This window comes from Trichomycterus rosablanca, chromosome 6 (genome assembly GCF_030014385.1).
Source record: "Trichomycterus rosablanca isolate fTriRos1 chromosome 6, fTriRos1.hap1, whole genome shotgun sequence".
Lineage (NCBI taxonomy): Eukaryota > Metazoa > Chordata > Actinopteri > Siluriformes > Trichomycteridae > Trichomycterus > Trichomycterus rosablanca.
This window is the reverse complement of record NC_085993.1, coordinates 29341490-29357768: the sequence shown is the minus strand read 5'-3', so window position 1 is coordinate 29357768 and position 16279 is coordinate 29341490. Positions and strand designations below refer to the sequence as shown.

Sequence of the window (16279 nt, the reverse complement as noted above, 5' to 3'; positions counted from 1 at the left end):
ATAATGTACCGTATATTATAATGGGTAATATTGATTTATTTATTGACTGCTTGATGCAAGGCTTTTCTTGCTCACCTTGTTTTTCTCATCACACTCCCTGCGTGTTTCATACAGCACTTCCTCCAGCTCCATCAGTGTGTCTTTTAGTGTGTCCGCCTGGTACATCAGGTTAGCCTTCTCGTTGTCCAGCTGAGCGTTGGACACCATAGCCCTCCGATATCTGTCCTCAGCCTCAGTCAAAGAGTCCTAAAAGTACAACATTGGTTAGTCATTTTACAAAATTACTCTGCGCTATTTGGCTTGAGGTAGTCCTTTCCTGTTGAACAAGGGTATTTAAATTGTGGCGTTATGTTGGCTGGTCACTTTAGTGGCGCCAATGCTGTTGCTAAATCAAAGCACCATTCAATATTCATCCTTGTCATTTGTATTGTGAGTGATTGTGTTACCATGTCTATGAGGCCATATTTATAGTGAAAAGCATACAAATGATGTTGAGTTCTGAGGGAGCAAAAGTGAGAGTGCAGTAGAAAACCAGTGCACACAATGCCATGCCAATGAGATAAAGCTTCACAACGCTTCACAATTTGCAAACTGACATTTAAAAGAAAGGAGCTAGCTAGTGTGTTAAAACCGGCTATGATGAAAATTGTGAAAATACTATGAACATGAATTAATATTTAAAAAAATGCTAAACAATATGGCCAAATTTGTATTTTTTTGCATTTTCCTCAAATTTTTCTCCCAATCTAGTCGTATCTTATTACCAGATTGCATTACGCTTCCTTTCTACTGATGTTAACCCCCACTCTGACTCAGGAGAGCCGTGACTATCACATGCCCCCTCCGACACGTGTGCAGTAGTGACTGCATCTATTCACCTGCACGAGGTGAGTTCATATGTGGATCAGCTTTGTGTATAGAGACTCCGTGCAGGCAACATCAATCATCTAGCAAAGGTCGTAATTGCATCAGTTATGCTGAATCCCCTCCGGCACCCCCCTTGAACAACAGCCAATCATTGTTCGTGTAGGTGCCCAGTCAACCTGATGGCAGAGCCGAGATTCAAACCGACAAGTTTGAGATGTCAGCTCTGGTGTGCTAGCGTGTTTCACCACCACCTGAGTGCTTATGCCAAATGTTTTTGGACATTTTGGATTGTTGGACATCCCATTTCAAAAGGAAATCTTTTCAGCTTTTTCAACAGCCACTTTTCTGAGAAGGCTTCTCACAAGACTTTGAAGTAGGTCTGTGGAAATATGTGCCCAAAAGTAGCATTTGTATGGCTGAGCACTGATGTTGGTCAGGAAAACCTCAACTGATGTTCCAGTTCATTCTAAAGCTTTTCAGTGGGGCTGAGGTCAGGGCTCTGTGCACAATCAGTTTGGAAAAAGAGAGAGACTTCCCTAAACTGTTTTTGCAAGTTGGAAGCATGTAGGTTTTTACACCTGTTAGCAGTTGTTGTGCCTGAAACACGTTAATTCAATACTTACAAGGGATTTCGCAATATTTTTGTCAATGTAGCATATGTGCATACACATACGCTGTAACAATATTTTGGGTACCAACTTATTTATTCATTTATTCATTGTCTGTTTTACCACCGCTTTATCCTATTCAGGGTCACAGTGGGTCCAACTCACTGTGCTAAATCTAGAAAACCTCACAGCAGAGAGCAAACACACTCTCACACACAAACACCCAGATTCACACACAGACACAAACACCTAGGGCAATTTTTAGCATCTCCAATTAACCTGACTGCATGTCTTTGGAGGAAGCCGGAGCACCCGGAGTAAACCCCCGCAAACATGAGAGAACATGCAAACTCTGCACAAAAAGGACCCAGACCAATCTGCTCGGGAATCAAACTCAGGACCTTCTTGCTGTGAGTCGACAATGCTGTACCAACTTATCAGTAAGGCAAATAACTAGCATGAAATCTTTAGAGCATCATGCTCAAATTTGAATTCCAATTTATCAATTAATACATTTATGTCATTGTGAATTCCAAAATGCTCTCATAATGTTAAGAAACAAGAGGAACACACATAAACTGCAAAAAAAAAATACAGTCTGGTAATGATTAGAGCAGCAGGCATAAGAAATACCTTCATGTCTCGTATAGAGGCTTCTGTGTCAGCGGATATTGAGGTATCACAGCTACCCCTCCGAGAGAATCCCCTTCCTAATGAGGCCAAAGTGGCAGCAGAGAGAGTGGATGCTGTTCTTGACCCCTATAAAACATATGAACAAACATTATAAAATAAAAAAAGTCATAATATAATTTGTAAAAATCAGTTATAAATACAAAAGTTTCGATGTTTAATGTATGAAAGGAACTGACCTTCTCCAGGAAATCTGCCCTTTCTTCAACCTAAAAAAGGAAAATCGGATCATCAGTAAGAATATATATTAATTTATTCATTATTTGTTTTAACATCACTATCCAATTCAAGATCGTGGCCCGTACAATTCACCTGGCAATAGGTACAAGTAGTCAATCATCGCAAGGCAAACACACACACACACACATTCACACCTAGGGCATGTCTTTGGACTGTGGGAGGAAACCCACCCAGACACTGGAAGAGCAAGCAAACTCCACACAGAAAGGATCTTACCGCTTAACCTGGGAATCAAACCCAGGACCCAGGTTGAGGTCTGACTCCATTTTCTCAAATATTTAATTTAGTTTTAGTTCTAGTTTAAACAAGGTTTAGGTTAATTGCCTGTGAGGCTCAGTCACTCTCTCACTTTTTAAGCCATTTCTCCTAATGAAGGTCAGTTCTCAATGGACGCAAGGCACTCAGAAACACATTCACACTCTAACACACACACCCACACACATTTGGGGCAATTTTTTTATCTCCAATAAACCTGACTGCATGTCTTTGGACTGTATGAGGAAAGTCGAGCTCCCAAAGGAAATCCATGTGGACACAGGGAGAACATGCAAACTCCAGACAAAAAGGACCCAGACCACTTCACCTTGGAGTTTAATCCAGGACCTTATTGCTGTGAGGCAACAGTGCTATCCACCAAGACGCCCTGCCTGTGCAGCTCTTAAAAGTATTTTGACAGGTACTTTTTCCCATCTCCCAAAAACATGCTCAAGGTAGACTGTCTACTATAAAATGCCCATAGATTTTGTTAAGAATGTAAATGTGTATGTTAATAAAGTCTTTCAACAGATTCATAGTTTTTAAGAGTAGTAGGTCACAGTTCTGTGTGTCTCTCTATGTTTTCCAAACATCATATATTTTTATTCTGCGCAACCACAGTCAGTTACTTTTAATCTAGGCAATGAAGTGGGGGTGAAAACCATAAAGCATAGCTCACCACTGGGCTGGCACGAGCTGAACTGGCCCTTGATGAGGCTCTGGAGCTAGACCCCAAAAAAGCACCATAGTCTGAAGGCTGGACAGCCAGAAAAGAAAAAGAGAGATAGACAGCAAAGTATATGTTAGTGGAAAGAAAATGTTAGAAAAGTCATAGTTAGAAAGATTAGATTTCACATGTACTTCTTGGCCAAAAGTATGTGGGAATTCCACCTTTTTGAGTCTAGGTGTTTTAGACACACCTATTGCTAACGTGTATACAATCACTTTTGTAAAATAAATATGTCTTACACTTTGTGGCAACAGTCTAGGAATGGCTTGTTTCTAATTCCAGCATAATCTTGCCTCCATTAAAGCATTGTGTGCGTGTACATCAATATTAATGAGCCAAAGCATTAGGACCACCCACCTCATACAATGTCAAAAAAGCTACAAAGACATTACCACTGGGTACTTTGCAAGGTGGATTGACCTACAGTGCATCCTGGTGCCAACTCTTCAGCAAGTAAATGATGCATACGTGCCCACTGCCCACACAATCTGGGATTCATCAAACCGGTCATCATTTTTTTTGGTCTTTGATATCCAGTTTGATTCCTGCATGTCTGTAGTAGGTGTTTTTGACAGTGCACAGGTGTTAGCATGGGCCTGTTAACTGGCCAAAAACTACACAGCCTAATACACAGAACGGTTTGATGCAATGCATTGTGACACATTAACCTTATCACCAGTAATCGGCTATTTGAGCTACCATAACAAACACCAAGCCTTTAACTGCTGCATTTAAACACCTATCCTACAATGAACTACTATCAGCCCAACATCTAATGTCATTCATATCATAAATGTATGTAATATATGTATGTATGTATGAAATAAAACTAATATATATGGAATAAAATCAGTTTTCATTCCATATATATCAGTGTTTGCTATATATTTCCTGTTTGGTTTGCCATAGTATATATACAGTATACAGTGGGGGAAATAAGTATTTGATCCCGTGCTGATTTTGTAAGTTTACCCCCTTACAAAGACTTGAACAGTCTATAATTTTTATGGAAGGTTTATTTTAACAGAGAGAGACAGAATATCAACAAAAAATCCAGAAAAAAAACATTAAATAAAAGTTATAAATTAATTTGTATTTAATTAAGGGAAATAAGTATTTGATCCCCTACCAACCAGCAAGAATTCTGACCCCCACAGACCGGTTATGTGCACAAAAGGCACACAAATTAGTCCTGTCCCTGCTTGCTCCATGCAAGATCTCACCTGGTGGGGTAAGAATGATTCTGAGAAAGGTGAGGTCAGTCCAGAATTACACGGGAGGAGCTTGTCAATGATCTCAAGGGAGCTGGGAGCAGAGAAATGCTGGATATGACCCCAAGAACACCACCCCCACTGGGCATTTCTTTGCCTCCAAACACGGCGAGTGGATTTGATGCCAAAGAGCTAAATTTTGGTCTCATCTGACCATATCACATTCTCCCAAGCTTTCTCTGAATCATTCAGGTGTTCATTGGCAAACTTCAGACGGGCCTGTACATGAGCCTTCTTGAGCAAAGGGACTTCGCGGGCACTGCAGGATCTCAATCCATTACGGCGAAGTGTGTTACTAATGGTTTTCTTGGTGACTGTGCTCCCAGCTCCCTTGAGATCATTGACAAGCTCCTCCCGTGTAATTCTGGACTGACCTCACCTTTCTCAGAATCATTCTTACCCCACCAGGTGAGATCTTGCATGGAGCTCAAGAGTGAGGGTGATTGACTGTGATCTTGTATTGCTTCCATTTTCGAATTATCGCACCAACAGTGGTCTCTTTCTCACCAAGCTTCTTACTGATGGTCTTGTAGCCCATTCCAGCCTTGTGCAGGTCTACAATCTTGTCCCTGATGTCCTTTGATAGCTCTTTGGTCTTGCCCATGGTGGTCGAGAGATTTGAACGGAAGAAACTGATTCTGTGACAGGAGTCTTTTATACAGGGACAGGACTAATTTGTGTGCCTCATGGGAACATAACCGGTCTGTGGGGGTCAGAATTCTTGCTGGTTGGTAGGGGATCAAATACTTATTTCCCTTAATTAAATACAAATTAATTTATAACTTTTATTTAATGTTTTATTACTGGATTTTTTGTTGATATTCTGTCTCTCTCTGTTAAAATAAACCTTCCATAAAAATTATAGACTGTTCAAGTCTTTGTAAGCGGGTAAACGTACAAAATCAGCAGGGGATCAAATAGTTATTTCCCCCACTGTATATATATATATATATATATATATATATATATATATATATATATATATATATATATATATATATACACACACACACGTATATATACTGTATATATACAGTATATATACTGTATATATATATATACATTATATATATACAATATAATATACATATATATATATTATATATATATATATATATATATATATACAGTATATACGTATATATATATATACCGTATATCAATGAGTATATATATTATAAACACTGATCAGCCATAACATTAAAACCACCTCCTTGTTTCTACATTCATTGTCCATTGTATCAGCTTCACTTACCATATAGGAGCACTTTCACCCTGTTCTTCAATGGTCAGGACCACCACAGAGCAGGTATTATTTGGGTGGTGGATCATTCTCAGCACTGCAGTGACAATGACATGGTGGTGGTGTGTTAGTGTGTGTTGTGCTGGTATGAGTGGATCAGACACAGCAGCGTTACTGGAGTTTTTAAATACCGTGTCTACTCACTGTCCACTCTATTAGACACTCCTACCAGTGTTGGAGACGATCGCTCATCTATTGCTGCTGATTGAGTTGGTCACCTTCTATACCTTCATCAGTGGTCACAGGACGCTGTTGGCTGGATATTTTTGGTTGGTGTACAATTCTTAATCCTCCAGTGACAGTGAGGTGTTTAAAAACTCTGATTCACTCATACCAGCACAACACACACTAATACACCACCACCATCATGTCATTGTCACTGCAGTGCTCAGAATGATCCACCACCCAAATAATACCTGCTCTGTGGTGGTCCTGTGGGGGTCCTGACCATTGAAGAAAAACATGAAAGGGGGCTATCAAAGCATGCAGAGAAACAGATGGACTGCAGTCAGTAATTGTAAAACTACAAAGTGCTTCTATATGGTAAGTGGAGCTGATAAAATGGACAGTGAGTGTAGAAACAATGTTATGGCTGATCAATGTATATGTTATACATAAAGCACAAATGACTGAGGCAGACAAGCAGACAACAGACCCGGCCGTTTTGAAGTCTGGATGAAGGCAGGCTGCTGGTGCTGCCACAAAGGTCAGAATAGTTACCCTATGGTGAGTAAAAAGGCAAATATTAATATTACAGAGATGAAACTGCAAGGACAAAAGTGCTTAGTATTCTGCATAGCTATAAACATGCATAATATTTTGAAAAGGTGAGAAGGAATATGAAGGTGTAGTACGGTTCAAAGAAGATACAAAATGGAAAGGGTTATGTAAAACCAACTGAAAAAAATTCACACTCAAATGTACAAAGCAGATCAACACACATCATTTATGTGCAAAGTATGTGGACACCCCTTGTAATTAGAACATTTAGGTGTTTTAGCCATACTTATTGGTAATAGCTTTATAAAATCAATTATATAAAATAAATGATATGCTTAAAACTTGGTGGCAACAGTATTGGGAAGGCCTTTTCATGTTCCAGCATGACATGTCATCCCTGAGCACAAAGCAAGTCTAAAAATACATGGTCAGAGGAGAAACATATTGGCCTACGTGTACACTGTTTATCAGTTGTGGATTTGTACTTCTTTCCAAGCCAGATGGCAACACCATAAATAGTAAAAAGCCAGTGTAACATAGTTAAAAATCTTTATATGTTTATCTTATAATTACACACAATTCACTTTTTACATATAGCCTGTATTGGTGCTGGATAAGTTCACATTGGGACGTCCCGTCCCCTTCCCGCCTCTCTTAAAGTCTCCTCCCCTCCCCCTACCTCCTCCCTTTTGAATTTTGTACTGTATGAAGAGGTAGGTATCACAATATGCTCCATATTAAATCTATATTAATCATACATGTTTAGTTAATATAAATATCTCACCAGGTTTATATATATGTTTCTGGGTTCATTATTATTACTATTATATTATATTATTATATTTTGTTAATAGTCAGTTTTAAAGTGAATTATGCTTCTGCATATATTGCTGATATTGCACAGCATGGTCCACGCAATGTATCAGTCAGTTAAGTCTGTTCTTTATATTCTTTTTATATGAGCATGTGAGGAGTGTAGAGAAGAAGCAGGGGATCGCTACCAGTATTGAGGGCTATATCGTTTTTGTTAACAGGTATGCTTAATTATATGTATAAATTTGATAAAATCTGAGTTATGCCAGTTGGCTATGCTAATGCAGCGGAGCGTAATAGAGTGATGTCTAGACTGTAAATGAAAAGCAATTGTTATTGTTAATAAGCTGTTGTTCTGGTAATTTTCTTGAATTATATTGTAATCTTTACTATAAGCCCTGCTTCTGTCCGCTCCTGGCCCTTTTGAATTTTGTACTGTATGAGGAGGATGTGAGGAGTGTAGAGAAAAAGCAGGGGATCGCAACCAGTATTAAGGGCTATATTGTTTTTGTTAACAGAATAAAATCCTCATCGAAAACACAACGCAGAGTCCATTTGTCTATTGTGGTAGCAGTGTCGACATCCACCGGTTACACTAGCATGCTGTTCAACAACAAAAAAATCTTGCAAAATTTTTTGTACGTTACAGTGGAACTTGTTATTACTGCAGAAAATCTTTTATGATTAGCACTTCTGTTTTGCAACATGATGCAATCCGTTTTGATAGGTTAGCACAGCAAAGTAGCTCTACTATTGGTAAATAATGCAGATCATTATGTTTATTTAAAGAACATCAAAATATTATGCTAACAACATACCAAGAACTTCCAATTTAATAAAAAATCTTAATTTAGCAGTTAAACTTGTAGTGTACCAGTGGTAGCTCAGCAGTTAAAAAACTAGAATGTAAGTCCCTTTGCAAAAAAGTGTCTACTAAAGGCTGCAACAGTAAATGTGTGAATGCAGTCATTGTGGGCCAAACTTTCTATGCATCCTTATGGATTGCTTGAAGAAACTTCCTTTGGTCTGTACTTATTAACTTATTCAGGCATGCAGGCACACTAACCCTCAAACTTCCACGACTTCCAACAGACATCCTCTCCTCATCATCTGAGATCTGGAAGAGACAAAACCACAATGCAGTAATAAGCCATTAATACAGCAGTTAAAACACTTCATGCAAACATATCTAAATATGCATCTGGTTATTGTTCGTGCCATTGACTAGTGTGCAAACTTTCTAAAGACACATAAAGGGCTAGATACCACATGAAAAACAAAGTAAAGGGAGATGAAGGGAAAGTTAGTGAACTGGAAGATTGAGGGGAGGAATTACAATTTTGTGTTATAATGCGTTGTAGATTCCTAAGTAGAATTTTATTAGGTAAACTAAACTAAACATCCAAACTAAAAAATATGTACATGCTTATATGTTTACTTAAAGCAAAAACAGCAAAAATATTAATTTATGTTATTATCACAGATTTCTATTTTGAGTTATATGAAACCTTTTGTTTGTAATTAAGTCTAAAACCATTACGACTGGCACAAAACATGTTCCCTATACTTGAACATTTTAAAAGCACAATTCAAGAACTCCAAAGCTCTATTCAGTTCTTAATACCTTGAATTATGAAGGAATTATTTTCTTTATTTAATTATAGTTATCTTTATATAAATATAGGAATTATATTCAGCAATAACTGCTAGAAAAAGGGATGACAATTTAAATTTGACCCACCTTAAAGATTTCTATTGTTTCTATTTTATATGGTGTAATTTCAGAGTATGCACTGAACATTTTTTTTGTGTTTATTTTGTTTATGCATTTTCTCATTTTAGCGTGTCCAATTGCCCGATTGCGTCATGCTTCCTATCCACCAATGCCAATCCCCACTCTGATTGAGGAGAACAAAGCTAACCCATGCCCCCTTTCGACATGTGGGCAGCATGCCGTATGCATCTTGTCACCTACACTTTGACGAGTGCAGATCAGCACTGTGTACGGAGAGACACACCCTGACAGCACTCTGTTCCCGTCTCTGTGCAGGCGCCATCAATCAGCATGTGTTTTTACCACCTGAGCGCATTGAACATTTTGTGAGCAGAAAAGTTTGATTTTGATTTTTCAAAATGTAGCCAGTAGATAAAGAACAGTACCTACATAAATCAAAAGATTGTAATCATTGCAAGTACTTGAACATTAATATTTTCCACCTCTGATTTCTCCACCATATTTTTCCCTGACATAACACAATTGCATTTGGGATGGCACGGTGGCACAGCTGGTAGAGAGGTTTCCACACAGCATTAGGGTTTTTGAGGTCTTGGGTTTAATCTTCAGTTAATTTTAATCTTCAGTTTTCACCCATCTTACAGAAATATGTAGAACACGGATGAAATTGCACTAAAGTAAGTGTAAGTGTGAATCTGTGTCGTCCTGCAATAGATTGAATCCCTGTCCATAGTGTGTTACCCCCTCACACCAGGAGACCAGAATAAAGTGGTTAGTGAATGAATACAGAATGGTTTAATAAGAAAAATGACAAATGTCAGAGGGAGTAAATACTAACCGAGGTATGTCTCCGTGAGTGGCGTGAGTACCGTTCACTGTCCTCCTATACAGTGCAGCAAGAACAGAACAAAGATGACAGGAAGTCGTAAGTCAAAAGTCCAATGTGAAATACTATTCATGTCAAAAAGCATCACAGCACTGGGAGCAGACAGCACTAAGCATGCTTGTCAGATCCTTGTTTTATTAAATATTCAGATCTGAGAGAGTTTAAATGGAGACTGACAGTCTGGGAGGCTATAACAGCTATAAGCTGGGATAATGGGTCATGCGATAGCTTCATAATCCTAGTATGAAGCTAGTAATAACAGCTCAGATTTATGTGACATGTCAGATGGCTTCTATATAGGCACTGCTTTACAGAAACCAAGACAATGAAATCAATGCTAAACACATGCAACATCAGCACACTATGCCAATATATAATGCAACATTTATCACATTTATTACTAAATCTACTGAGAGCCGATGCAGTTATTATCTGTTTCATGACAAAACTAATCATGAGACTGCATGACACTTTTTACATGCCATACCATCCACTGCTCAATATGGCCCCATTTGCTGTCCAGCCCATAATATCTCTGAGAGCACAGAGGAAAGAGGAAGAATCAAGAATTATAAAGAAGAAAGGTAAGATTACAGATAGTAAGAAAAATGATCAAACATAGATGTATTTCAGTGTTTATTTGAAGTAAAATCAAGAAGTCTATATACTTTTTTGTTAGAAATATCATAAACCTGTGTATTCTAAATGTTAATGTGTTTAAATTAATATTACACAAAGGGCTAGCATTAATCTGATGCACATTTCACACTTTGGTTTGCAGTTGTTTTGAAGCTACTACCACAAAAAGGGGGAAACAAATACAGAGACAAAAATTAAAAGAAAATAAGTAAGAATCTATCAATTAGATTTTCTTTATTATACAGGCCAGCACAAGAAACTTATTTAATTCTAATGTCCAATCAGTAGGGACTTTTAATGCATTTTAATGGCTTTAAGTTGATTTATTGTCCACATACGTATATGGTTGGCTGGTTTTATATTTTAACATCAGAGGAAAAATATACAGTTCAAGTGAAAAGTTTACATACACTTATACAGAATATGTCAGAGTAGTCCAGAGATTTGAAATATAGTTCTTTTTCTGTAACTAAATACACTGATCAACCATAACATTAAAACCACCTCCTTGTTTCTACACTTACTGTCTATTTGATCAGCTCCACTTACCATATAAAAGCACTTTGTAGTTCTACAATTACTGACAGTAGTCCATCTGTTAGCCCCCTTTCATGCTGTTCTTCAATGGTCAGGACTCTGTTAGGACCACTACAGAGTAGGTATTATTTAGGTGGTGGATCATTCTTAGCACTGCAGTGACAATGACATGGTGGTGTGTTAGTGTGTGTTGTGCTGGTATGAGTGGATCAGACACAGCAATGCTGATGGAGTTTTTAAACACCTCACTGTCACTGCTGGACTGAGAATAGTCCACCAACCACAAATATCCATCTCTGACTTTACATCTACAAGGTGGACCAACTAGGTAGGAGTGTCTAATAGAGTGGACAGTGAGTGGACACAATATTTAAAAACTCCAGCAGCACTGCTGTGTCTGATCTACTCATACCAGCACAACACACACTAACACACCACCACCATGTCAGTGTCACTGCAGTGCTGAGAATGATCCACCACCTAAATAATACCTGCTCTGTGGTGGTCCTGTGGGGGTCCTGACCATTAAAGAACAGGGTGAAAGCAGGCTAAAAAGTATGTAGAGAAACAGATGGACTACAGTCAGTAATTCTAGAACTACAAAGTGCTTCTACATGGTAAGTGGAGCTGATCAAATGGACAGTGAGTGTAGAAACAAGGAGGTGGTTTTAATGTTATTAGTGTATCTGTATTTTTGACAATAAATTGTGTTCTGATTATTCAGTCACAGAGAAAAATTGTAGAAATTGTTAAAACCCCAATAATATTATGAATTTTCTGACTTTAACTGTAAGCCAAGTATAACTGAGGAGAGTTTTACTTGCACACATATTTCAGTTTAAATTATTTAACACAATCTTAATGACTAAACATGGTTTTGACTAATAAAAAATACATGCTAGTTTAGTCCTTTTTATATTTTTATATTTTCCAAAGAACATGCCTTCGCCAGATAGACTATAATTGCCAAGATATTTAAAACTTGTATAAAGACACTAAAAAATGAGAACCATATGACACAGGTAAGAAATAAAATAGCCCTGTCGAACAGATCTTACCTTCTGAGCCTGATAAATCTAAAGAAGCAGCAGAGAACCCAGGAGGCAGAAAGCAAGAAAAGAAATAATGTCACAGGGGAAGAATGAGCATACGCATTAGGACAAGGCTAAAGACAGCATAAAGCAGGATTTATCCGCGGGAAATGAAGTTATAGAAAAAATTTATGAACATTTATTTTTGTAAAATAAAAAAGAAAAAACAATTGCCTCCAAAGAATATATAACTTTGCCGAATGTAAATTTAAATTAAGTGTACATATAAATATACATAAATCAGCTGCAAAAGCATTCCCCCAAGCAAATATGTCCAACATATCAACAAAGTTACATCTCAAATCTAATAATTTACATTCTACAGACTTACAGAAGTAACCTACAGTCAATCTCTTACCAACCTCACCTTCCAATCACATCGGGTGTAGAACACATACTGCTGAATCAAATCCCATTACAATCCCGTTAAATAAATTTCTCTTTCCTCAGTAAGATGAACCCGAAAAATTACTTTGCATACACACAACCCCCTATTCATAAATTAGAAATGCTACCCGGGGAAAGTTCACACTAACTCTCCCCAGCACACCGACCCACTAATCCACTTTGGGACCTTTTAATAAGCTTTAAAACCAGACACGACTGTACAGGGATCCGTTCTGAGAATGGTTCCTTAATCCTGAGGTTGTTTGTGAGAATACATAATGGTTACGCATATGTACAACCTGTACAGCTTGCTTAAAAAGTCATTAAGATCAGTGTTCAAACTGATTGTTTGCTTGATTGAACAATTTAACACTCTTAGCTTAGCACTCCAGGGTCTCTGTTATCATATATAGCACTTCATAATGCACCACATACACTGATCTGCCATAACATTACACCACCTTCTTGTTTCTACACTCACTGTGCATTTTATCAGCTCTACTTACCATATAGAAGCGCTTTGTAGTTCTACAATTACTGACTGTAGTCCATCTGTCATGAAGCCCCCTTTCATGCTGTTGTTCAATGGTCAGGACCCCCACAGGATCACTACAGAGCAGGTATTATTTAGGTGGTGGGTCATTCTCAGCACTGCAGTGACACTAACATGGTGGTGGTGTGTTAGTGTGTGTTGTGCTGGTATGACTGGATAAGGCACAGCAATGCTGATGGAGTTTTTAAACACCTCACTGTCACTGCTGGATTGAGAACAGTCCACCAACCAAAAATATCCAGCCAACAGTGCGCCGTGGGCAATGTCCTGTGACCACTGATGAAGGTCTAGAAAATGACCAACTCAAACAGTAGCAATAGATGAGTGACCGTCTCTGACTTTACAAGGTGAACCATCTAGGTAGGAGTGTCTAGGTAGGAGTGTCTATTAGAATGGACAGTGAGTAGACACGGTATTTAAGAACTCGAGCAGCGCTGCTGTGTCTGATCCACTCATACCAGCACAACACACACTAACACACCACCACCATGTCAGTGTCACTGCAGTGCTGAGAATGATCCACCACCTAAATAATACCTACTCTGTGGTGGTCCTCTCCACTGAAGAACAGGGTGAAAGGGGCTAACAAAGCATGCAGAGAAACAGATGGACTACAGTCAGTAATTGTAGAACTTCAAAGTGCTCCTGTATGGTAAGTGGAGCTGATAAAATGGACAGTGAGTGTAGAAACAAGGAGGTGGTTTTAATGTTATGGCTGATCATGTTCAACAGGAGTTACATCTGGACTGCAGCCAGGCCAGTCTAGTACCTGCAGTCTTTAATGCAAAGTCATATTGTTGTTACAAGTACAGAATGTGGCTTGGCATATCCTTGCTAAAACAAACAACACGGCAGCATATATTGCTCCAAAATGCATATGTATCCCTCAGCATTAATGGTGCCTTCACAGATGTGCAATTTACCCAGATCAGTGGCACTTACTCAGCTCTTACATTTTGTGTTGGCAGTTTGATTTTCCTATTCAGCTTGGAGAAGACATCCAAAATCTTCAAGGACAATGTAAAAAATTGACTCAACAGATCACAGCACATGTTTCCACTTTGCATCAATCTAATGTGCTTGAGCTCAGATAAGTCTGTCAAATTTCTAGACATTGTTTTTAAATGTCTTTTGCTTTGCATAATTAGTAAAGCCCTATCTAATTCACGGCTGTGTTGTTCTTTTGGGGATTCTATAATCAATGTAAAAGTGTGCTTCTCCACACACATGATCATCTCTGTTCTGTGCCTCAAAAGAACAAGCCAGTACAGTATTCTGCTCCCAATAGTTTGTCTATGTACAGTTTATTTCTTTGTTTATAAACTCAGCAAACTCTAAAGCTCGGTTACGTTAGCAATCGGTTACAAAATGTCAGAGACATCTAAAGCAGCTAAAACACTACTCAGTTTAGAAAACTCCCAACCAATTCTGTGGATGCAGAGGGGGTGTGTCAAAACATGGACTAGAATTTTCGTCTCTCAGCTATTAAGGTAGGCTGTGCTGTGTATTGTAGCTTCTATTTATTCTATCATTTATGAGTGTAATTTAATGACTGACGTGAATTGTGGCACTTTTCTTTAAAAATCCGTAAAATCGCCGCTCAGGTGGCACAGCAGTAAAAACACACGCTATCGCACCAGAGCTGGGATTTCGAATACATCGTATCAAATCACAGCTCTGCCATCCGGCTGGGCTGAGTGGCCACACGAACAACGATTGGCCTGTTGTTCATATAGGGGTGGGGTATTAAGCCGGATAGGGACTCCTCATAACTGATGCACTACGGCCTCTGCTGGCTGATTGATGGCGCCTGCACAAAGGCGGGGAAGGAGTGCGGATCAGTCTCTCCGTACACAAGGCCGATTTGCATATATGCACTCGCCTATAGTGTGGGTGACAAAATGCATACGGCTGCTGCCCACGTGTCGGAGGGGGTGTGGGTTAGCTTCGTTCTCCTCAAATCAGAGCGGGGGTCGGCATTAGTGGAGAGGAAGCATGACACAATCGGGCAATTGGAGGCGCTAAAAAAGTCGGGAGAAAAAAGGGGAGAAAACGCATAAACAAAATATAAATATAAAACAAATTCGTAAAATCTGTATTTTTTGAAAAACAAGGTCCGTGAAATTAAGTACATTCCCCGTGAATTTAGTAGAGCCTTAATAATTAGGTATTAGCTTGCATTTGTACCGGTGCTTTTAATCATCCACAAACCTCTCAGTCTTACGCTGCTGCTGTCCCAGGTTTTTGGAATGTTTTGCAGGCATCAAATTAGTCAGATTGATTTAAATAGTTTATTTTTACAAAAATCTATAAAGTTGATATGTTCAAAAAGTACCATTGCTGTAATTAAAAACTCTTTTAAAGCTGAATAAATAATACCTGTAAAATATATATTTTACTAAATGTAAAATGCAGTAGAACCAAATACAATCTGTCCTGTACTTGTATCATAAATGCATCACTATACACCATGTTGACACTGTTTCTGTCTGAGTTTTACCTTTGTGAGAATTATGTACCGTCATTAATTATGAACACTCACAAAATTGTAAGGTAAGATAGTTTTCTAGTTGACAATTAAAACATTATGCATTTATATTATTTAAATAATGACTGGCAGAGCTATTACACATTAAAATGTCAAACTATGAAGCCTGTTAGTGTCAGTATACTGTAGATTAAGACTGAATGCTCTGGCAGATCTGTGTGTAACTTCAGGTTTAAGCAGCTAATAATGGAACATTCATTTAAACAAAAATATGTACAGTAGAATGTTGCCCTTTCTGTAAAAAATTTACCTGTAGTATTTCCAACAGTATTTCAAAGTATAAACTGTTAGTCCCAACATCAGTCTATTAGAAAGACTAAAAAATAAATACATTGTCACTGTAAATTAGTTACTATATTAATTATAAATAAATACATAAATAAATCAATTAATTAATGATTAGAAG

General features: G+C 38.2%; 1 protein-coding gene across 3 annotated transcripts in view; it reads right to left on the bottom strand.

Moving 5' to 3' along the window:
* lrrfip1b (leucine rich repeat (in FLII) interacting protein 1b) overlaps positions 1–16279 on the bottom strand; it is a 78529-nt gene that overhangs the window by 26447 nt on the left and 35803 nt on the right. For 2 of the 3 annotated variants that reach the window (XM_062997659.1, XM_062997660.1), the window contains exons 3-7: positions 10071–10115; positions 8564–8614; positions 2345–2374; positions 2109–2234; positions 76–246 (exon numbers count right to left, since the gene is read on the bottom strand). In XM_062997659.1, the coding sequence (XP_062853729.1) occupies positions 76–246; positions 2109–2234; positions 2345–2374; positions 8564–8614; positions 10071–10115 (423 nt within the window). Of the gene's footprint in view, positions 1–75; positions 247–2108; positions 2235–2344; positions 2375–8563; positions 8615–10070; positions 10116–10605; positions 10649–16279 lie in introns of those variants that run through there. The other variant, XM_062997661.1, reaches the window with a different exon arrangement.